This window comes from Echiichthys vipera, assembly GCF_963691815.1.
Source record: "Echiichthys vipera genome assembly, chromosome: 22".
NCBI lineage: Eukaryota > Metazoa > Chordata > Actinopteri > Perciformes > Trachinidae > Echiichthys > Echiichthys vipera.
The window spans coordinates 9,545,811-9,570,231 of NC_139847.1; the positions used below are offsets into that span (position 1 = coordinate 9,545,811).

Below are 24,421 nucleotides of genomic sequence, written 5' to 3' on the forward strand. Positions count from 1 at the left end.
GCTGAAGTAATTAAATGTATAAATGAATGCATAAATAAATGCTGAAATAAAGGAATACATTAATGCCGACATAAATACATGTGTATATAAATGCTGGAATAATTGAATAAATAAATGCTGAAAGAAAATAATAAATAAATGCTGAAATAAATGAATAAATAAATGCTGAAATAAATGAATAAATAAATGCTGAAATGAATGAATAAAAAAAGTTGAAATAAATAAAAGTATATATAAATGCTGAAATAAATGAACAAATAAAAGCTGAAATAAATAAATGAATAAATAAAAGTTGAAATAAATAAATGTATATATAAATGCTGTAATAAATGAGCAAATAAAATCTGAAATAAATTAATAATAAATAAATGCTGAAATAAATAAATGAATAAATAAATGCTGAAATAAATGAATTAATAAATAAATGCTGAAATAAATGAATAAATAAATGCTGAAATAAATGAATTAATAATTAAATTCTGAAATAAATAAATGTTGAAATAAAGGAATAAATAAATGCATGAATAAATGAGACCTCCTACCTCATTAATAAATGGACACGGGAATACATAAAATAATAAATGTAGGTGAACAAAAATGTAGAAACAAATGGAAAGAATTAATTTTATTTATTCTTTTATTTCTAAATTATTTTTTTTGTCTATGCATTCATTTGTTCTTTTTTTTATTTATGCATTCATTTATTTATGCATTTATTTATTGAGACTTAAGTCATGTTCGGTCCTCCATACAAAACCAATAGGCAGTGGTTGGATATGTATTCAGAGCTTTCACTTAAGTAAAAGTCGTAATACCGCACTGTAGAAATAAGCGTAACCCCCTGCATTCAAAATGTTACTTTAGTCAAAGAACAAAAGTATTAGCATCAAAATGACTCATTATGCAGGATGTCCCATTTAAGAAAAGTATATTATTGTAATTATTGATAATGTAAATATCACTTTAATGTTGCATCTTTTACAGATGGGGCTACTTTGATCTGCTTTCTATACTGTTGTGCATCTTAATATTTAACAGTATGTTATTTTATTTGTTGATATTTTCTGTTCATATTTTGAATCTGTAAAGTAACCAGAAACTAAAGTTACCAAATGATGTAATCCTTTAAGACTCTTGTTTTGCAGCACAGGAGTGCTCTGTTATGCTTTTGTTTCATAGTCTGCACAACTGCACATACCTCATTATTAATAAAGTTATTTATGGATAGACGTTTGTGTACATGTTCATCCACCCACTCTGTATCATGTATCATTTATGTTTCACCATGTGTGTCTTCTCCTGTACGTACGTAAATCTCCGGTGTTCTACGCCTTGCTGCTCTGACACCCGAATTTCCTTCCAGTGATCAATAAAGGTTCCTCTCATCTCATCTTAGTGGAGTAAAAATACGTCATCACCACTCAAACTTTTTTCAAGCACTCTTTAAATCTTTTCTGTTTGAATACTTTGAGCTAAAAACTCCATTCAAACCTTTAATGTTACACATCTTCCACACATTGAGTCCTTTTTACAGCAAACAAGATCCAGCTTTTCAACATCCAGCATTCCCAACGCAGTTTCTTCCCATATTCGATTCTTTAGTTTGTTTTGTAAACTTAATTATCACTTTAAAATAATGAAGTCTGACCAGTATGTATCAAATTTATTCTCAAGTACACAAACAAAGGTGGCGATATGAAATCAAACAATGTGACGACGTCATTCTTTTCTCTTTTTTTTGAAATGTTGAATCTTCATTTAGCACCTTTACAGTTCGGTTATACATGATTTACATAGACACTCATACAAAAATGAAATGGGTGAATAATGCGAGTCAGTAACATAAAAAATAAGCATGGGTCATTTGGATCACAGTTACTTAAGATATACACTGGAGGTTATCAAAAAGTACCGCTCTCAGCATCTTGTCTTTTTACCTATTAGTACCGTTAAGCCTCTACAGTCCCATACCGACCCAAACTCCTCACAATAAGAGTCACTTGACGACTAGGCCTAGACAGTGATTACTAAACACAAGTTGACCTGACATTTTTGGACCTATTTTCTTTCACATTAGAGCTTGCTGTTCTGTACTGTTGCATTTACATGGAGGAGTAGATATATACAGAGAAGTTCATTGTCAAACAATACTGGAACAAGATGAGTTATATTTTCATGTACCTGGAGTGTTAAAACGTCTCTAAAAATGCAAAGAGTAAGGCACTCAATATACTCCTGTGCTGCCGACGGCTCTGGCATGAAGACCCACACATGTATACAGGATTGTATCCTTTTCAAGTACACGGTGTACCTGGATCCCTCTAGTGTTTAACTGGTTTTCTTTTGTCAATGTTAAACCCTGTTCTCACCAAATTTGTAACAAGTGCCCTCAATCCAATAGGCCCTTGTGAGCTGAAAAAGCTATCACCAGACCTCGTCAAAAACAAGTGGGAACCGTACACTAACTTCACATGAATGGTCGCTCAACACCGGGGCAGAAAAACTACATGACATCCACAAAGAACTCGCTGGGGTTTCCCATGGCCAGGTGGAACGACTGGCGTGATGCGGTCAGCTCTGGAGGAACGGCGCCGAGGTCACGGGTGGGCGGGGCGCCAGGAGGCCCCCCTGGAGTGGAGGAAGGTAGCTGGGCTAGAGCTGGGTGCATGCCGGCTGTGGCCATCTGCTGTGCGTGAGGGAGAGCGTGAGCGGTCGCCATGGCCGGGTGTGGGTGCTGGGGTACCATCATCACCATCATGGGGTTGTACGGCAGGATGCCTGGCGGGTAAGGCGACATGTGGGGCTGTTGGGGAATGCGGTGATGATGCGAGCGCTGGGAGGAGGCATGGCTGTGCTCGCTGGGAGCGGCTGAACCGTGGCCGCGCCTCAGGCTGCTGCGGGTGGAGTATTCAGATTCGCTGCCGCTGCCGGAGCGTGAGTCGGCCCCGCCGCCCTCTACGCCCCCGCCAGAGGGGGATTTCTCCCCTCCGCCCACGGTGCTACCTGGACCTTTGGAGCCGCGACGTCGCTCGCCCTCACTTCTCGTCGAACCACTGCTTCGGCTCCCTGGGGATAGAAGGAAAATATAGTTTATTTTTCAAAATTCAAAAGCAATAATTAAGAGTGCGTCTAATGGCTCTCGCTTCTTATATCTGGATTGTTGTTTGAAGAACGAGTGAGTTACAGCTCCAGCTGGTGGAACAGAGGCTTGCAGGGACATGGTGTCATGACTCCAACTCTGTATCGTCATCAGGGTGACGTCTGACGGCTGCCTGAGCTCACCTTCGCTGTGCTGGCTGCCGGTGCTGCCGGGGGCGTAGCTGTAGCTGGTGAGCTCGTGGTACGGAGGCGGCTGGCTGGAAAAGGCATGTGTCGGGTAGGGCTGGTAGGGGAAGGTGTGCATCATGGGCCACGGAGAGGCCCCGGGGAGAGGCAGGGGTGCCAAGGTGTCCTGGTCCGAGGCCCCGCTGGAGCCGTCATTGTCATTCAGGGACAGGTTGGCCATGTCTGGGTGGGAGATAAGAGGGAGGAGATAAACAATGAAAGGAGTGAATAATGAGGTTAAATAAGCTTAACAAATGATACTACTACTGCAGATACTAAATTCACCAGTTAAAGATCTAAAAGAGATTGACTCATTACACATAATCATCTTAATCTTCGTTTTAAACAAAAAAGAAATGATCAAGGAGAGACATGTCACGGAAACTAAACCTGGAATATCTGCTGCAGCTTGTTTGTTGTTTTTTTTCTGCTGCTTATCAAATGCATTCTGGAGATTCTAAGTTTAGAGATGGCAGCACGTCAAAGGAATCCTTCCATAACTGAAATGTCACGTGACTGAGCCATGCAAACCCCCAGTGTGTCCACAAAAGGCATGCGTGCAAATGTGATGAAGCGAAACATTCACACACACTGATCCAAGTCGGTCTCTGGTGTTTGTTTGTTTGTTTTCCCCGAGTTACTCACAGTTCTCACAGTCGCTTAAATCTCCGAAGACGTAGTAACATTGTTCGGAGAAGGTGATCTTGTTGACGGTGTGTCGGATGAAGCCGGCCTTCAGCAGGTTGCTGGCGTACTTCCTGGCTTCGCGCCGGTCCTGGAATCCCTCGATGTGGTGGAAGAGCCACTCCACTACGTCTGAGCCTGGTGCAGGACATGCAATACAGAACTTAAGTCATCCTAAAGGAAATATTTGTGTACTTTAATAAAATAAATGTATATTATCTATGCAAAGTAAAACAATAAAATGTATAAATCTAATTATGTAAAACAAAGGGATGACAATGAAAAAACACATGAATTTAAGTGCAACGTACCACCTATGTTATAAGTTATATCGATACAATAAAAGAAAACATTCATATACAGAGAAACAATGACTGTTTACATGGACACTAATATTCCACTATCACGCAGACTATGACAAAATTAAGAGTTTCACACAGGTCAGGTAAACGGCATATTCCTTTGGATATTCAAGATAAAGTTTAAGTCAGAATTTAGCATTTTCCAATTAAGACATGTGGGATATGACGATATTCAGGTTTTAGAATCATTCTCCTCCAAATATGGTCAAAATACGTGTCTCAGTTGTGGTTTTTACTGCAGTTTGAAACAGTCCACAGTCAGCTCTGTGCGCTGTACACAAACTAATTAGCCAATAGTTTGCAAGGCAGGTGTAGAGACACGTACCCAAAAGACAAGCCAACATTTCTGGTCGGAAGGAGACGCACCTACTTTTTAAACAATATGAAAGCCTTGGATATCAACAGGTTTCTGTTGCACAACATCGCACTGCCAACCTTTTCAAGCAGGTGGTTGAAGGAATGAAAGGGGGATGTTGTGTTCACGTGGACCAACAAGTCGAGTGGGAACAACCGCAATTTTATATGCATGTAAACAAAGTCAATTTGTGGCAGGAATTTGAAAAGCTCCAGTGTTTAAGTAGTGCGGCAGTTCGGTCTACTGGCGGTGTTCAAGAACAGGATTTCAACAAAATACTTTAATAATGTTGCAACAATAAAGAGTAGTACAATTTCAAAAGACAGTAGAAACAAATCACTGCCTCGAACATGTTCATTAATGTGAATCAACAACCTCTGACGATACCGGGGGAAATGTAATTTTGTTTTCCCCCTGTAGATATGTTCTCAAAACTAAATCTTTTGACTTTTAGGCCTTTGAGAAAACAGGCCTTACAGTAGTAATGGCTGTTAAGTGAAGTTCAGACCAGAAGTCGCGTGAATAAAATATTTTCTGTCAAGTCGAGCCTAAACCAAGTTCACAGGGCCTGTCAAACATCCTCATCTTACAGCTAAAGGCTGCACTAAAGTGTTTCTGAAAACACTTTATGCAAGAAATATGCAATAACGACAGAGTTTTGATTCATATTTCATCAGGGCTGTCTAGTTTAACACTTTGATGGGAGTTCGTGAGCAGTCAGAAACTCCTCGACTTTGATTGGTTGTCACGGTGGAATCTATGAGATGACATTAGGAGCAGACAGGGCAACAGGAAGAGGCGGAGTGTCATGAATTCAGCAAATGTGGGGGAAAAATATTTAGAAAGTGATCAACTTCAGCTTTAAGTATTTAAAAAAATGAATGTCTATTATCATTAAAACATTTAAATGAAAATGACGGGTAATAAAAAAAAATACGTCAACAATTTCGTGATCCTTTCTCAGTCTAACAGAACCGCTGGTTCAACCTGATGACCTGTAAAGCGCTGGATTATTACATGTACTTTATTATGATGAAATTAAAGTAAAAAGTTAATTTAAGTTAATAATTTTAAAAAGCACAATCTGACGAACATGTAATCCACGTAAACTCTCCCTGTGATTCAAAGCATTTGATTCCAATTTAACAGATGTCAAGCAGGCACTTTGGGGGAGTTTTTCTCTCAAACCAGTCACACGGTTTTAATTCAGAGAACATAATGCCTACCCTGTAAGGTCCCGCGAGGCACAGATAGCTCATGTTAACTAATGTACTTTATTTTCCCTCATCTCTGCTGTTTAGTCTTACCAAGGAAAGCGTTGGGGATGGTGATTTTAAGCCACATGCGGTCCCTGACCTCAAGGCCGGACTCTGGTGAGGCCATGGCCTTGGCCACCGATGCCATGTCAGAGTGCAGTGATAAGTTGAAGTCATCGAAACCTGGAGAGAGAGAGAGAGAGAGGAGCATTTTAAGAAAGCTGAAGAGGAAAAATGTTGAGATCTGGGTCAAAAGAAGAAGGCCAGGAGTGTAACATTGAGGTGGAGATCAAAGGCAGGACAGCAGCGGACGTAATTCATCACATCACAAAACAACAGCGACAAAAGGCAGAAGAAAAATATTCAAGCCTGAATATCAACAAATAAACTGAAAGTGGAGAATATAGTTTTATGAGAGGATTATGTGGATATGAAAGAACTGAGAATAAAGAGGAGACACAGGAAGAGGCTCTCACGCTCAGTCTCGGTGACGGAGGAAGAAGAGGTGATGGTACTGAGGGATGAGCTGCCTGGGAAGGCGGGGTAGGCCCCGGTCATGGCTACGGAGTGGCTCACCCACGCTGCCGGGTCAATGGGCCGGATTGGTTCATCTGCACATGTTGTGGAGACATAAGGGCACTGTTACTGAGCCTGACATTAGTGTATTACCAATCGCAAGACGCAGAAAAGGCAGTCCTGTACTTACTGCGAGGCAGAGTGAAGTAGCCCTGAGGAGAAGGGTCCCAGCACTTAGCCACTGTGAGGATGATGGGCCTGGAAAACAACGACAGAATCAAAAGTCATTATAAAAACTGTTAAGCACTTGTGCACGGACACAACAGGGAAATTCTTGTCTGATAAAATCTAAAGTGAAACAGACAACAACAACTCACCCCGGCTTGTGTACAATCTCCCTCAGTACTCGCACCGCATCGTCGTTACTCATATTCTCAAAGTTGATGTCATTCACCTGTGGAGGGTTTGAAAGAATAAGAAAACGATTTTAGTCAAACTGAAAGAAGTGAAGGTGAAAAAGAACAGGCAGCTATTTTCATAATCGATGAATCATTCTCAAGCCTTTTATTTTTCAGGGACGGCGGTCTCATGTTGAAATAAAAATCTTTCCGTTTCAGATTGTTGGTTGGCCAAAACAAACAAATTCAGTAACACCACCTTTGGCTTAACCTGCTCACGGGTTACCTTGAATTCTTGGAGAACGCGTAAATGCACACACGCACTCACGCAATGTGAAGAATCCAAAACCGGAGACAATTCTTGATGAATTCTTAAACTCTCACACAGATGTGTAGCACACCTGCTGTTACAGAAGTGCGTGTTTTAAATAGTAGGTTTGGTTTGGGAAGTACTGAGCATAATATGGATAAAGGAGACTTGGCTTACACTGCACGAGTTGTCAGAGTTTGTGAACGCACATTTTGATATCGTTTGGCTGTTGTTAAACGTGGCCTCCTATTTCTTCAATTCATGAAATAAGAAAATTATTCGCATCAAGAATTCAAGGGGACGTTCTGAGTAATTAATGCAAAAATGATCATCAGTTTGTCTGATATTAATTTAGCTTTAGTGAAAGAACTGTAAACACATGAAACAGATATTCTCATATATCTCAGCACACCAAAAGGAATTCATTAAAAGTGCACAACTGAAGCAACCTTGTTTATAAGCTGGAAAAGATCCCGACCCTTATGTCTAAAAACAGTTACACCTGTAATAGACAAAAATATTCATATAAAGAGTGATTTGACATAAAAACAGAGACGCTTCTTTTGTTAAGGTTGTTTTTCCCCCTCACCTGCAGCAGCATGTCACCAGGTTCAATGCGTCCGTCTGCAGCCACAGCTCCTCCCTTCATGATGGAGCCGATGTAGATGCCTCCATCCCCTCTTTCGTTGCTCTGGCCCACAATGCTGATGCCCAAGAAATTGTACTTCTCTGTTTTGTTGAGAAATCAGAATAGTGTTAACACAACGCACACATTTGTATAAAAAAAAAATATTATAATTTAAAAGTGTAGTGCAGTATTTGACTTGCAAGCCTAGGCTGTAGTTTCTTATTTCATCAGCACTTAAGAGAAATACTGAGGTTGAAAGACAAGAATACAGGAGTTTACAGACCCATGTTGAGAGTGACGGTGATGATGTTCAGGGACATCGTGGAGTCTGTCACACTGCTGAAGGAGGAGGCCTGCAGTTGAAAACCACACAGTTACCATGAGATTATTTTAACTGACAAAATACTTTCTCTGAGCTCTAAATTCTTGTTTCAGCAAAGAACAGTAGGAGCAGGTAGAGAAAAAAATAAATGCAATGAGACATGCAAGAAAGAGGCAAAAAATATAACTGAACAGTATGTACCCTCTCCAAACGTGGGGGGCGCTGTTTCCTGCGTCTGCGGTGCCGTTTGAGAAGCCTAGAGGCTGTGCTCTGCTCTGTTGCACTGCTGAACCTACGAGTTCAAAAGGTGGAAGGTCAGAAGAGAAACAAGCCGTCACAAACCTTTAACAGGGTTGTGCTACTTTCTGTGTCCAACCCACAAAGAAAATGGGAAAGCTAATAAAGATTAGGGGTCGTAAAGAGAGATTTTTATTTGGTTTATTTGTGGATTTGTCTTTTCAAGCTGTATTAAACACCCAAATGAAGAGAGAAAGAGTGACAGAGTCAAAGGGGAAAAAGGTAAAAAAGTATTTATTACTCTTTACTACGTATTTATTTATACAAAACTATTCATGAATCATGTGTGGGAATGGATAATAATAATAATAATATATTTAATAATAATACACATTCTTTTTCCTTGGTGGTATGAAAAAGTCACGACATTTGTTGATAATTGTCTTTTGAAATACACTCACCGGCCACTTTATTAGGTGCCCCTTTCCAACTGCTCATTAACGCAAATTTCTAATCAGCCAATCACATGGCAGCAACTCAATGCATTTAGGCATGTAGACATGTTCAAGACGATCTACTGCAGTTCAAAGCAGCATTAGAACAGGGAAGAAAGGTGATTGAAGTGACTTTGAACGTGTAATGGTTGTTGGTGCCAGACGGGCTGCTCTGAGTATTTCAGAAACTGCTGATCTACTGGGATTTTCACACACAACCATCTCTAGGGTTTACAGAGAATGGTGTGAAAAAGAGAAAAGATCCAGTGAGCGGCAGTTCTGTGGGCGCAAATGCCTTGTTGATGCCAGAGGTCAGAGAAGAATGGACAGACTGGTTGGAGCTGATAGAAAGGCAACAGTAACTCAAATAACCACTGGTTACAACAGAGGAATGCAGGAGAGCATCTGTGACACACAACACCACCTACTTTCTAGCAGAGAGGGAACAGCAGCAGAAGACCACACTGACACTTTATTAAACACCAAGTGCACCTAATAAAGTGGCCGGTGAGTGTATAGTCACTAAGGGCACACTCACACTGTCCATTCGTACTGTGCCCAAGCACGCGTTACAGCTAAAGTCTAGTTTATTTGACCAGTAGGAGTACGACTCTTCCGTGCCCAGGCACTGCACGCTCACCGGCTGCAGCGCGGATGAAAGAGGTGGGCTTTTGTAAAGCACGGATAGACATGTACAAGCATGTGCACGTGTACAAGCTTGAGCATGAGCATTGACGGCGGTCCTTATGTCTATCTTTATACGACTGTTCCCCGCGACAGACATTTAAAAAGATGCCGCCGAACGGTTCTGATGCAGATGTGGAGGGTTTACTGCCGATTTTGGTCATATAAAAATATGAAAAAACAGTTAGGCAAAACAAAAACTCAGAGGGGTGATTATGTATAAGTCAGAAGAATTTGAGCCATGGCTCGGATCATTTCAGGTAATGTGAGTGCAAGCGGGCCTGGGCCGCGGGGTAGGAGGGAGGGGATAATCACGCTTAAAGCACGGCTCGGGCCAAATGGGAGTGCGCCCTAAAAGGGAGTCGGCAAGTCAGCAACACTGTTTGTGTTGCCTGCAAGGTAGGGGAAGTACTTTTTACTAAAAGTTTACTACGATTAATGATTTATGTTAATTTGTTTTGACTGGATGACTATGACAAATTTGAGTTGTGCTTCAAGACGGGAACTCTCTTTCTAGAAGATTTTATTTGTCAAGAGAAGGTAGAATATTTTGTTTAAGAAGGAGCTGAGAAATCATTTTGTGATGAAATGAAACGCAACATAATATTTGAAACTATTAAACTACTAAATATTTGTGGTGTTTTTCTGTCTGAATTCCTGAGTAAACCTTCTCTCTCAATGACAGCCAAGGTCTCCCTCAGTTCACCCTCCCCTCTCTCATCGACCCCTCACCTGCTCATGGTGTCGTCGTCCTCGGAGTCGCAGAAGCTGGTGGTTTCCAGCTCGCTGCTCATCACCGTGCTGGAGCTCTCGTATCCCGCCAGGTGGCGCTCCAGTCGACTCTGGCCGTTCAATCGAGGCCCTGGAAAAACACAGCGGGACAACACCGAAAGACATTCACCGTGAACTTTCATGTTTGCTCAAGTTTTTCTATAGATCGCAAACATTCCTCACTTCTCGACATTCCTTGATTATATCACATATCATATATTCATTGTTTTGGCCGTTGGGAGCGCAGCCAAATCTTGATAGCATCGTGAAAAGCATTTTTTCATCAGTACTGTGATCTGCCGTTTCTCACCGTGTGGCTCCAGGCCCTCTCTGTGCCGAGGTCTCTCCCTCCTGAAGGAAACTACAGACTCTGTTTCAGTCTGGTCGTCCAAGGTCTCCACGCTGCCTGTTGCATTGGGGCTATAAAACAAGAAGCACAGTCAGAAAAAGAGCATGACAGTATTGTTTTTAAATGTAATACTTTTACTCAATCGGTTTTTCCAGAAGTGGCATTAAAAATAATAATAAATAAACATGTTTTATGACAATAAAGAAGGATCAATATCTGTACTGCGTCTTTTTTTATTACACATTAAACTTCTGGTGGACTTGTTAAGCATTCAAATTATTCAGTAATGCCAGAATCTGACAATGTGACTAAGACTAATGAGGTAGTTGGAATGTTTTACCCATTGCATACAGCAAACTCTAATGAATACATACGTAATTCATCCACAGATGGTGGAATAAGAAGTAAAGTATATAAACAGAATGCTAAAAAAAGAGAAATAAACAGTATACTAAGTATAACAATATGGTCCAGTTCCACTTGTCACTTCCACGTAGTTCTTGGCAAAAGATAATAAGATGTGATATTATGAGATCACGTTAAATTGTATCCAGAAACCGTCTGAAACTGAAACTTTAATCTCCCACAGCTGTACTTAGATCTTCACGGACAAGATCGGATGACAGGAGATGGCCCGTCAAGTATAAGTGCAGTTTCATGTGGCGACGGGGAACATCGAACCGCTCAGTGCAAAGACAGAAAGAAGAAGAAAGGAAAAGCAGAGTATGAAATGTTTGATCCACCCGGTTGAGTCCATTGTGCTGTGATAACTGTTATCCTACACTTACACACACGTCACTGTGTCATCCCTGTCATTTCTGTAGTTGTGCATGATTTAATGTCCCTCTTCTCCATATTGTCATATAGACTAAACTAAATATAAAATAAAATATCTTGCATGTGATAAAGTCCCTCATAAGACTGAACCCAGCATTGGAAACCAGGAGTGAGAATTGTTGACAAACTCAGCCTTCTGCATGAGTGTTAATGTGTTTATTGTAAGAAAATAGGAATTCAAAGTCAGATTTTATTATGATTGCAGTCTGTTCTGTCCATGTGTAGAAACCCACTGATGAGCTGAGCAGAGTAGAGCTTTAATGTCCCCGTCAGGCACTTCAGTGTAAAAATTAGGGCTGTAGTCAAACATAGAAAATCTTGGTCCACTGAAATGGAAAGAAATAAACTTTATGCTACACACACCAGCAGCGATATGAGGCACTGAGCTCTGCACATTCGGAGTTTTTTTTTCTGGTCATTACGAGTTGAAACATTTTCAAGTGCAAACACTGCTCTCATCACTGCCGCTGTTATTAAACCAGCAGTCCTATCACAATGGAGGATGGGCAGGAAAAAAAGGCTACCACACAGACAAACATTGCCTATCTTTTTTATATCTGTTCTTTCTCCCTATGGACTTCAGCAAAAGAAGGTGATCTACCTTGTGCCAAATGTTTTTCTACCTCGGATATTCTCGCAATATCGCAAGATCACACAATAATTGCGGGATTAAGGCGTCTCAGTTTTCAGAAGAGCGCCCGGACTTTTCGTCTGGGATAAAATGCTTTGTTGGACACATCAGCAATTGTTTGACAAGGGAGAATTTGAGATAATATTGACCAACCATTCACCCAACAGACCGTAAAGTGTCAGCCCTAGTAAAAATAAAGTTATGGACAAACTTAAAAATGAGCACTGACTTAGCTCAAACCTACTTTTGTGCTTCTAATAAGCCTGTATCAGCAGAGATATCTGTCTAGTTCTAATTAACGACAAAGTCACTTTTGTCAGTGTCACATGGTCACCCAAACTATCTAGAAAGGAGCGAGCAGAAGTCAGAAACCACGAGACCACTCCGTCACATCAACAGCTGGTAACAGGCCAACGTGCATGTAGCAACAAGCAAATACCCCAGTGAGCCAACATGGGGCAGCAGACGGTACCATGCACTCACCGACAAATATGCTGATTACATAGGAAGACAGAGAACGCCTTGTGGTTCATGATGAAAGCAAGATGAGAAAGAAAAAAAGAGTCAGAGAGACCCTACAATTTGAATTACATTTAATTTTCCAGTATGAGCAATGGTGTTGATCCTGCTCCAAATACAGCATGGAAAGACATAACTAATGCGGTTAATTCTCCACCGTCTGCAACCGCGCATTTAGTGAAGTTGAAAGAAATTGTTTAATTTGAAATTGGATTCAAAACCCATTAGGCCACCCTACTGCAGCCGCGGGAGACAGACAGGACGAGGTCCAAACAGAGATGAATGAGAGCGCAGCAGCCGTAATGGTAGGTTGCAGTGACGGGTGTGAACTCCATTTGACCCCTTAAACCAAACTTAAAAGCTCCAGACAACATACTTCTCGAGGAACTAAGAGCAATGGTAAGAAGCTAAATGCTTTGTTTGTTTTGGACACTGCAGGCCCCATTCAAATAACAGTAATGGCTTCCTCCCATTTTAGTAGAATAACATGGATGCTAAAGAATGTGGAAAGAACTAGAGGACCTTTATTACATCCATTAAGTGTCTGTGACTAGACTGGCTTGTGGCTTCACAGCCTTTAAAGCTGATTAAATCACTATTTTATATTAACAATGGATCAAATATCTGTGTAAAGTGAAAGGGATAGTTTGCAGTGACAAACCCAGAGAGAACCATCACAGTTACCTTTAGCACAACAAAGATTTTTTAGCCTCTTTCAGCTAATTGTTTTGGCTTTACAAAACTTTTTGTATTTTTTGGTTCCTTCTCAACACTCGCATTAGCATCCTTTCAATGCAAGAGCTCAGGTAACCCCAGTATATGCTACTCTACCTGTCCAGCTCTTAACAACAGACAAAGTAAGCTACTAGCTCAGGAACATAGTGCGTTAACATGCACATCACTAACCTGAAAATGGCCTTACCTCGGTTAAGGTAATAATTGGATTATTGAAGTTCCCCTAGTATACATGAACTGGGGTTGAATGGGAAACCAACGGAGTAACTCAGCCTCCGGTACAGTAGGTGGTGCTCTGCCAACATACTGTTGGACTAAATGCGGCTTTGTTTTCGGTTCTATTTTACCCGGGGTATGGTGTTCACATGGTGTTTTAGAAACCTGGGTATGCCCGTAACCTGTTTATAATCAGGTTTTTAACAAAAGCAGGATGCCTAAATCAAACTAAACTGAGTGCTTATGTTGCTCAATAAAACAAACCTGTAAAAGGGTTGATGAAATAACAATAGACACAAGCTCTCTTATATTTTGTTCATTTTTTTTAAATTGTAAGTGAATGCCAATAACATATCCAGACAAGTACATTTTCAAATCGAGTCTGTTTGGACGTTTAATGTACTGAAAGCTTCTCGCAAAACCTGTGTTAACAACAAGGGCGGCCCCGGCTAAGATCAGGTTCAAATGAACCGTAGTGCTCTTGCTATTCTTGTAGTTACTTGATACTGGGAGTGTTTGAGATATTCAGAAAAAGATACAGTATCTACATTACAGCTGAGGGAGAAGCACATGTTGAGTTTTAAAGTACTGGAGACAAGAAGGCTCTTTGTGATGCCCCTCTTCAGGTAAATAGTGCAATAAATGTTTCAAGTGTGTGTGTGTGTGTGTGTGTGTGTGTGTGTGTGTGTGTGTGTGTGTGTGTGTGTGTGTGTGTGTGTGTGTGTGTGTGTGTGTGTGTGTGTGTGTGTTGCTTACTGGAAGGAGGGCGGCCTGGAATCGCCGATGCCCCCGGTCCTCTCTGCAGGTGGGGGCGGGAGGGGCGGAGGAGGAGGTGAAGGCTGGGTAGTGGTTTCCACAGGGGGGACCACTGCCACCGGAGGCTCTGCTGTTGGAGTGTCTGAAGATACCAACTGAAAAAAACAAACAAACAAAAAAGATGAGCCAGAGAGAAAGAACCAAAGAAAAGAAATGATGCAAATAGAGCGAGGGCAGAGAGAAGAGACGATGAGAAAATGAGGGATGAAAGCAAGTGGAGGGTAGAGGGAGGAAAAGCGGGTAAGATGTCAATTACTTTGACACACAAACACTGCACTCTTTTCAGATGGATGTCTCACGGGCATAGTGAAATGCTATCCTACACTTAACCTGTCTCTCTGCATTATACACAAAGTACACACACACACACACAATTAGGATGAATGCCATACAGCATCCAATTACCTGAACCATAAAATCATACACAGGAAGGGAACAAACTGTAGTGAAGACCAGTTGACCAAAGAATATAGGCGTACTGGGCTAAAATTTCAGTGAGAAAAAAATTAGCCGTCTATTAAATGTCTTATTAATGGTGGGAATATTCAAAATCCCTGCATTTTTAACGCCAGAGCATTTGTTCATATTTTTTTGGACGACAAGCTTTGCATTCCCAGTCAAAATAACTCATCCAAATGGAGTCTATCAGCCTGAACCGACTGGGTCACTCCCCCCACCACACACACACACACACACACACACACTAATGGCTGTGTGACTACGAAACACTCGTCTTCTGGGATCCCTCCATCCGTCTTGGCCTGCAGATCAGTACATATATCACATATCGGTCCCTCTGGAGTCTGAGCTTTGTTCCCCCCCTTTTAATGCCTTGCCTGCTTCTTATGCACTTAACAGATGCTTCGGCTTCAAACCTGCTTATCTGGGCCCCGGCCGTCCCCGTGTTTTGTCTCTATTCAAACATAACTTGCGGGTAGGGGGGTGGGGGTGCAACAACTGGGGCCTTTTACTAGAGAAATGGAAAATCTGAAAACTGTACCTGGCAAATCACTGTCAAGTAACCGGTAACAAGTTGTGCTGCTTGTAACTCACAAGCTTGAGTATCCATTAACGCTTTCGCCTTCCTCGTGAAAGCGCTTTTCTCCACATGTTGCATGGTCAAATAATCCCTGCAGACCGAATCATGTGCAGATTTGTTGGATTATGTCATGCATCTGCAGACTAAGGGATTTTCAAATGGCTTTAACAGCAACACTGACCAAATAGTCCTGACTTTGAGTCTTAGAAGTCTCGTACCAAATATAGAAGGCTGGAAAGTTTTTTCTTTTCTTTACGATTATTTGACTTCTTCTAAGAATCCTGGCTGGTTGCCTTCCAAAAACTGCAATACCTAAACAGGGTTCAATGGGTTCTTTTCACTTGTCCGGTCGGGCAAGCGAGTTTGAAATCCACTTGCTCAAAGTCAATTTTTATTTGCCCCTGTACAAATCCATTATTTTGATTTTTAAATTATCAAAAAACAACAAAGTTAATTCAACTCTCAACTGAGCTGAAAAGGAAGCAAGAGGGCTCACTCCTTAGCTACATTTTTTACCACTTTCCTGATTAATCAAGTGAGATGCTAGATATCAGAATCAGAAAACCTTTAATGTCCCGCAGACGGGGAAATTCTTTTGTCACAGCAGCAACAGAAGATTACAAAATAGAATAAAAAATAGCAAAAATAAGCAATAAAGATAAAATTTAAAAAAGGGAAGAAATAGAAATAGACATATATACATATTCACATGTATACCAGCCCGACGTCCTAAAAAAATGAATGGACGTAAAGCAGGAAATACTTGATACGTGATGGCGTTAACTTGGAGGAGATGGAAGCAAACTAACAAGAACTGATAGATCTAAGAACTGTGTGGATATTAAAGCTTGGGGAGGCCGTTTATTTTTGGCTTTATTGGCCAAAAGAAATCCATAATAATCTTCATCATTTTGTAATTCAATTGTTGTAAGAAACTAGACTCCTGCACCTCCACCAGCTTGGCTCTGTTTCCAGGCTTTAGAAAATATAACCTGTGACGGGAGACTTTGGTCAATCACAGGTCATTTCAGAGAGTGAGGGAGCTGCAGGAAGAGATCTCACACTGCTACAAAATTCTGACGTGTTTCTTTTTACCTACTGCAGCTTTAAGAGTGGAGAGGAAGAAATGTACACCACATTTTTCTTGTCTGCTTTTTTCCCCTTCTTTTCCTTTGTAAAATATCTTTAAATGTCATGAATAAAAGTGAGAAAACTAAAGCACAAAATTAGACTTGTTAAAAGAAAGTATTCGAAACATGTTGTTCTGGAATCACTTTAACTAAAAATAAGAACCCGACGATAACTTTAATTGAAACAAAGGTGAACGTTTTTATAGTCTAACGAAAATACCACTGCACGCTGTCGGCTATGGTGACTCAGACTGTGGCGAGAGCAGCAGAAAGATTTTTCTCAGAAGTTGTGAGTCTGTTTCCTCCTGTTTAACCTGGCTGCACAGTTGGTCTGGTTCAGCTTTCCCACTCTTTCCAGAATAGATTTTTTAACCAACACGCACCAAAGCACAAGCCTAAACTAGAAGAGTATATGATGTTGCAATATGATATATGACTCTACAACCTTAACGGCTGTTTTATTGCTGCTCGTTAGACGAGAGCGTTAGTCCGAGGGAGGTCTGGGGGAACGCTAGGGAAAAGTCAACGTCGTTTCTGAAAAACAACCTCTGGCTGCTGATGGTGGCTGACTTTTGGAAGAAAAGCCAGGCCTTGGGAATTCATTGAAATTATGTCATTCACAGGTTTAGCGCAAGGGTAATACCCCCACTCCCATGTATACACGCAACAGGTTTATTGTTTCTTACCCATGAAACCACTCTGCCATTGAAACACGGCAACTTGGCACTGTCGTCGGAAATCTCTTCCTTCACCACCCTGAAAAACAGAGAGACACAGTGAGGTTCAGGATGTATAAATTGCTCTACCTTCATTACATTAAGGTATGTGGTGTCTGTATGGTACAGCAGGGTGGAGGAATGAGGGCCGAACACAACACCGAGGGATCAGTATGGCCATAAAGACGAAAAGTGAAACTGCGGGGAAATTAAATAGTTTACATTACCGGCACATTACATAAAACACATTAGGCTATGACAACAACGCGGCTGAACTAAATCAAATACCGGACTTAACTCTAAAATGTGTTTTGACATGCTGTTCTTGTTAGCTTACCATATTGCTTTTACATGTGTTGCCAGGTGTTTTACGGATCAATGTGTGGCTCTGGTTGAGCAATACTTTAGCTTCTATCAATGTAAATGTCCTTCAAAATTAAACACCAGAACGTTATGTTAAACTTGTTTTAATACATTTAATCACAAGGATGGATGTCAAGTGATATATAACATATTTGAGTTAATACTTTTGTATATGTACTGATCAGGCTTTTAAGAGTTGGATCCGATCTAGGTCCTGTATTATTAACTCTCCATATCTCCATTTGAATAAATGATAAAAAAAGTCATTTTGTATCATGATATTGATTTTCTGGGAAATCAATTTAGAAACTGTTGATCGATAAAATAAGTTGTTTTTAAGCTCTTTTGGGTTAATACAGTGAATTAAACAACTGACAAATCAAGTATGAATAATGTGCTCTAAGGCGGTTTGGCTGCTGGACATTGCCCTAGAAACATTATAGAAAAATATACGATAGACATTTTAATGTAGTTTGGCCTATATATATATATATCGTCATATATGGACCAGCTCTATTATCCATCATGACTTCAATTTCCCTGTGTGGGATAAATTTAGTTCATCTTATCTCAACGTGACTTTAGAGTGTTGTAAGTGGTTTGACTGACCATTTAAAGCAACCATTCAGCTTCAATTTGCATCATGAAAACAAAATCCCCTTGTAATGGAAGTACAATTATTTCTCTCTGCTCTAATCATATTACCAAAACCATGAAGCTATGATGTTTGTTCTTTGCAGATATCAAAGCAAAAGAACAAACAACCTTAATTTGTTTCCTCTGGTAAGTGACAGACACGATGGAATTCCTTCTGTCACAGCAAAGAGCCAAAACACACACTTACTGCTTTTGTGCCTACTTGACAAATTACGCAACCGGGTCAACTGAATATGCATACAAATACAATACACATAACAGCCATAACGTCTCAGTAACATCCACTGCCAGAGGCCAGTGTCCACATGGCCAAAGCTTCTTGAAGGCAACACATCATCCTAGCTATCCTTCCCTCCTCCTCTGTAGTCGTCCTCCATGTTTGTCAGAAAGCCAAACATTTGGCTTCAGCTGTGTAACCCCCCCAGCAGCCTGCCACCATGTTATTACAGTAGTTGACTGGGACAGGGGCTCTGCTACAGAGAGGACACTTGGCTGCTCCAAAAGTTTTTCCTTTTTCTGGCTTCTCTGCCAGCGTGCCTCGTCGAATGTTTGCAAGGCTTGGTCAGGCTCCACTGGGCTTTTGTAGGCAGCTGTTGAGAGCTGGTTTTGTGGTTGAGTGTTAGCGTACGGACAAACTTGTTGTGGGCACTGGTTGTTGCCGGAGCCGTGTGTGTGGCTACCAAATGTTAGTTAAACTGATTTTTCCTTACCTCACCTCCCCCCCTTATGCTGCGAGAAACTGCATCTCGAGAGCAGATGAACAGATGCAACATTCTTCTCCTGAGACTGTAATTGTCTTCATTCCTCGGCCCTCCTAACAAACAAGTGACCGCAGTCAATTCATTTCACACGTACTCTAAAATGCCTTGAATAATGCACAAACAACCCTGAAATATGCAGAGTCCTGTTGTTGTTAATTCGACCTCAAGTTTTTCACCCCCACTTCCCTTTTCCCCCCCAGTCCCTTGCTACCATCAAATTCCTCACGCCCAGCACAGCATCGCCTTTCTGACAATTAATCTTACTTATAACAGCTCCCTGATCCCCCTCATAGCAGACGTACACAGAAGAATATCTAATAACTCAGAGCGAACACCACCCCACTCTTTTTCCATCCCTTTTTTTCTCCCTATGGACACCCCAGACACCCAGCAAATGGCCCACGTCCAGCCCCAGGTTCCCAGCACCGGCCCTGGCCTGCTTTGCTCCATGGATCTCCCCCACTGCCACACACACGGCTCTGGTCGACAGCTGGCCTCTTACCAGGGCAAATGAAAACACACACTATTACACACTCCTCTCCTGGGTCGGAGAAGCGGGGGAAAAATTGTTGCTGCTTTGATTGGACAGCTGACTCAGAGCTACGTTCGAAATTTTTTCATCTCGACTCGGTTGGAGATATTCAAATGAGAGTGTGTGATGCCAGGCTGCGCAATTTAAAAGTTAAGAAGTGGGAATTTTCCTGCCATACTCTCTCTGAAAAGACTTTCCTCGCTCTGCTTGAGCGGTTTGAGAGTTTAGCGTGGGTGGCTTTTTGGAGATGAAGACTTTTCGCCTTTGGAAAAACACCAACATTGTGTGCTCACTTACAAGCACACTGGGTCTAAACATGTCCTGTCCAGTTACACGCGAGTCTTAATTTGACCGCTAGCTTGGAAATTACACTGGTGATTGTGGTGAGGCTAGTCAAGTTTAAAGAATTAATGGAGACCATTAGGGTGTAAAAAGAAGGGCTCTACTGATATTTCTGCCCATAAAAAGTGCAGATAATAGCTTTTCATGGTCATTAGGTACATACACACACCAGTTTATTATTGGGTAGACTTAGCTAAATCAAATACAAGAGTCTCGTCATAAATCCCACCTTCATGAAGGATATAATGTAGTGTTCACGCAATTGTTTCACTTGGCTGCTGTAGTTTGTGATAGACAATGGCTGTCCGGCTGTTCAGTCTGACAAAACACCCTTTCCAAACATGATTTCCGGGTCCAAACGAAACAGACACAGGGGCCGAACTTGTGAACGATTACGATCACCTCTTCCGTCAGTTAGACAGCTTTTTCATTGACAAGAAAGAGGTAAAACGACAATTACGTTGTTTTTTAAAAAACTCAGATCTGTTTAAACAACGGGGAACATTGTAGAAATACAAAACTTGGACCCTTAAATTATGTGTTGAAAGGGCGTTACGTCACGCCATAACAGACGAATACATTTAAGAAAACTATAAGCTTAATAGTATATTTTACTCTGGGATTAAACAATAATCATAAATTGCAGCCCTGAGAATATTTCTGTACAAACAGTCAATCCAATTAATTTACAAATCGACTTTGGTTAAATTCGACAATACGCAATAAAGGCTACAGAGCTGTCCTCTTTAGGGATAGAAATTATTATTTTCATCATTTATTGTTTACTAAACTATCTAATCTACATGTGTCAGAAGTCAAACACAATGTCCCAAAGCCTAAATCGACTTTCTAAGATTGCTCACAGCCTGACCACCAAGAATGACTGCGGTGTAAAATCGCTCACATCATTTGGGAAACTGTATTTTTAATAGATAAATAATAACCAAAATGATGAAAATGCCATTTAACACATTGTTGTGGATGTACTGACTGATTACTCAACTAATCATTTCAACGACCACACGATGAGTGTTCTTAAAAAGGGCGCTCACCCAAGATATCCTCAAAAGGAACATTTCTAAAAAGGACAGTTACTGGTGCTGCTGCGATTAATATTCAAATGATCTGCGTCGGAGGGACAGTTCTCGCCTGCCAGCGCTGCCGAGGCCCTAATGAAAAGCCATGTAAATCCATTGCATCTTAATGTTTGAGTTGATGTTGCAGCTCCCCTTGGCCCAGGCTCCGACGGTGCCATCCAAGGGGAAAAAAGGCAAATAGCTCAGCCTTAACACTCATCCAAGACTACAATGCATTTAACAGAAGCCTTAGGGGTCTCGCTGGGTGAATAAACCACAAACATGCATTCCTCTGCAGGAAAATGCACAGCAGCTACACAGGAAAGAAGAAAAAACATTAATTGATAGAGGAGAGGAGACAGCTCTTTTTTTTTGGAGGAGTGGATTTGGGAGAAAAGGAAGGGAGGAAGCCAGGGGAATGAAAGGATGGCTGGCAGGCCAAAGTGTTAAAGAAAGGACAAAACCCTGGCTTCAGTCCTGAAAGAAAGAAAGGCGAGGATTTCACAAGATGATGGACTGAAGGAGGGAGGGGAGGGATGGGGATTAGGGAAAAGAAAAGCAGCAGGGACAGGGAATGCTTCCCATTGTGATGATGATGTTTTTTGAGAAATGTCCCAGCCTACATACCCTTAGTATTTATACAGCCAATTGATATTATTCATCACCGGTCATTATAACTTTCTAATTAGGGGATGTGCTGGTTGAATGACGGCCTGTCCGTCTGGTTGCCTTCATTTAAGTTTATTATCCCTTTACCATAATTTGTTCCTTTTGACAAATACGTCACAGCCGGTCACAAGATACGATTGCATGGCTTTTTGATACGCAGGCGGCCCTGCATTTCATTCAGGGTTTCTACACCTTTTCCAAAGTCAAATTCAAGCACTTTTCCAGCATTTAATTGTGCATTTTTCATGCTTTTCCAGCACTTTACAGCTGTGGTAAAACACATTTTGTATACAGTACAATACTCAGTATTCAGTGAGACTGTGAATGTTCTCATTTGTCCAGGTCATCCTTTTGACCCATAGCAATTTCAGTCAAAAGCAACTGGACTTGTTTTTTTTGTGTACTTATTCAGTGTACTTATTATTGCACTTGTTCATCACATTCACTTAGATGTTATTGTTCTATAAACAACCAACATGACGTTTTGAGACAGCTTTCTGCAAAGGGTTGACGAATGGAAGAGAAACTAACTCGACAGAAATGTAATCACCAACTATTTTGATCATCTGTTAATCATCAAAACTTATTTTACATAGAAAAACATCAGAAAATGCCGTTTTCAATCTCTCAAATATGGAGATCTTCTTTTCTGTGTTATATCATATATGCCATCCCATGTGACATAACATATCAAGCACTTCACTCAAAATCTAAGCACTTTTTAAACCTTTAAAACACCAAAATCCAAGTGTTTTCAGGGTTTTCCAGCATCCGTACGGTTAACAAAGCATGTTTCAGTGTTACCTTGGGCTTAGTTAATGCCCCTCCACTCGGAAAGTAAAGGCTTATCCAGGGGTTGTTTTAAGACCTTTACAACTTTTTGTCACATGTAAGAATTTTAACTTTTCACAACTTTTATAACTCATGCAAACCACAAAGCTCATCCTTGCTGAAAAGGAAAGGGAGAAAAATAAATCCCAGCAGCAGCAGCAGCTCACCCGAAGTCCTGGTCCATGGACTTGAAGAAGAATTTGTAGTTGGGCTTGTTCAGGACCTGTTTAAAATCCAGCAAAGTGATATTTTCGGCACTAATAGGTATCTTCACCAAATACGGCGTCTCCTCTTCGTCGATGTGATAAATTATTTTGGTTTCCGCCATCTTCAACGGTTGCTTTTCCCCCAAAGTTCCCACAAGAAAACACACACTATGAGGCGAGGTAGCGTTAACTTTGTTGGGTAGTTAGCTCCGGAGCTAGGTGGCTAACGAGACGGCAGAGGTGAAACGATGATGGCCACTGAGATTTTTCGGTCCGAGCCCGGAGGACGTCAACCGTTTGTAACCGTTGCTCGGAAGCTCGCTGTCCCGACTTTACAGAAGTAAAAAACTCGCTTCCCCCCGCATTGTTACACCGACGGACATGCTACCTTCACACGGACCTAACTACCAACAACTTTTTCCCCCAACAAAAACATTCAGGGGAGGGGGTCTAAAAAGTTTTCACCACTTTTTGCGAGCCAACGCGGCGTGTGACGTAATCACGTACCCCTCTTCTTTTTTTACGTCCTGTCGCAGCGACGCTCCGACACATTTGTTATTGTTACTCAGAGAAATAAGCCGCGGTGGAAGATTACTGCAGGGTTTGTCTTTGTTTGTTTGTTACGAACAAGTCAAGACATGAAATAGAAATAAAGAAAAAACAACAATTATTATTTTTTTATTTATTCATTTATTTCAGACTTCAAAAAACCACATTGAAACTTAAAAAGATATAGAAAGAAAAAAAAAAAAAGAAAGAAAAATTAACAATTTACACATACAGTCTGAAAAGGGGATGGAAGGAAGCAACGCTTATAAATTTCCAACCCCTCACCCAGCACCACCCAACCCAAAATAACATATTATAACAATACAATATATTGTAGTGACACAGACAGACATACATGACAAACAAAACAGACATACAGTATAGACAGACAGACAGACAGACAGGCCCAAACTACAGTCGAAGTAGTCAGACAATTACACATTCCAGGCAATATTTGCAGAGCAATGAAAACCATAAAGCTTACAAGTTTAAATGTCCAGCTATTTTTTACTTTACAGCTCGGAAAGGAGCTTATTCTCTCTTATTATTACTATAAGACTTCGACTTAGACTTCTCTTTATTGATCCTCTGGGGTGACTTTCCAGCAGCTTACAAAAAAACAAAAAGGAGGTATAAAAATAATAAAGTATAAGATAAAAAAAATAAACTCTTAAATATAGAATGTAAACAATAGGCAGTAAACAATAAACTCTTAGTTAAATATAAATAAAGTAGAGATAAGAACACAGGTAAAATAAAATTCACAGAAAATAAAATCAGATAAGTTAAGTGTAGAGAAGCGTGTAGGATAAAATATATATGACTGTATATGGCAGAAATGAGCAGTACGATTAAATTATTGCACTTAAGTAGTGGTATTAGTATCATTGCTTATAATAATAATAATAATAATAATGATGATAATGTATCAATAGTAATTCAGTGTGTTATTAATTACATACTATATGACTTAGACCATAGACACGTTTAACCGTAGATGTACCCTTGACATTTTTAGACATGCATACAGAAATGTGTATACATACAACTGATATACACATACAAGCCAGTTTGTCAGCAATCCCCTTTATCCCTGTACCTTGTGA

The 24,421-nt window shown here is 40.7% G+C and overlaps 1 protein-coding gene across 2 annotated transcripts; it reads right to left on the reverse strand.

The window, feature by feature from the left end:
* Positions 1-1,648: 1,648 nt before the first annotated feature.
* Positions 1,649-23,186, reverse strand: dvl2 (dishevelled segment polarity protein 2). 2 transcript variants are annotated; one of them, XM_083937314.1, is made up of 15 exons: positions 22,728-23,186; positions 17,300-17,369; positions 14,385-14,539; positions 10,652-10,761; positions 10,303-10,432; positions 8,357-8,447; positions 8,117-8,186; positions 7,795-7,934; positions 6,875-6,951; positions 6,688-6,755; positions 6,458-6,592; positions 6,033-6,164; positions 3,970-4,146; positions 3,283-3,507; positions 1,649-3,066 (listed from the first exon to the last, which is right to left on the reverse strand). In XM_083937314.1, exons 1-15 carry the CDS (start codon positions 22,886-22,888, stop codon positions 2,504-2,506), a joined length of 2,304 nt encoding a protein of 767 aa, XP_083793440.1. In that variant the 5' UTR covers positions 22,889-23,186; the 3' UTR covers positions 1,649-2,503. The 2 variants fall into 2 exon arrangements, with proteins under 2 accessions (XP_083793440.1, XP_083793439.1); XM_083937313.1 differs by having other exon boundaries at positions 6,458-6,596; positions 6,686-6,755.
* Between the last annotated feature and the right edge of the window lie 1,235 nt (positions 23,187-24,421).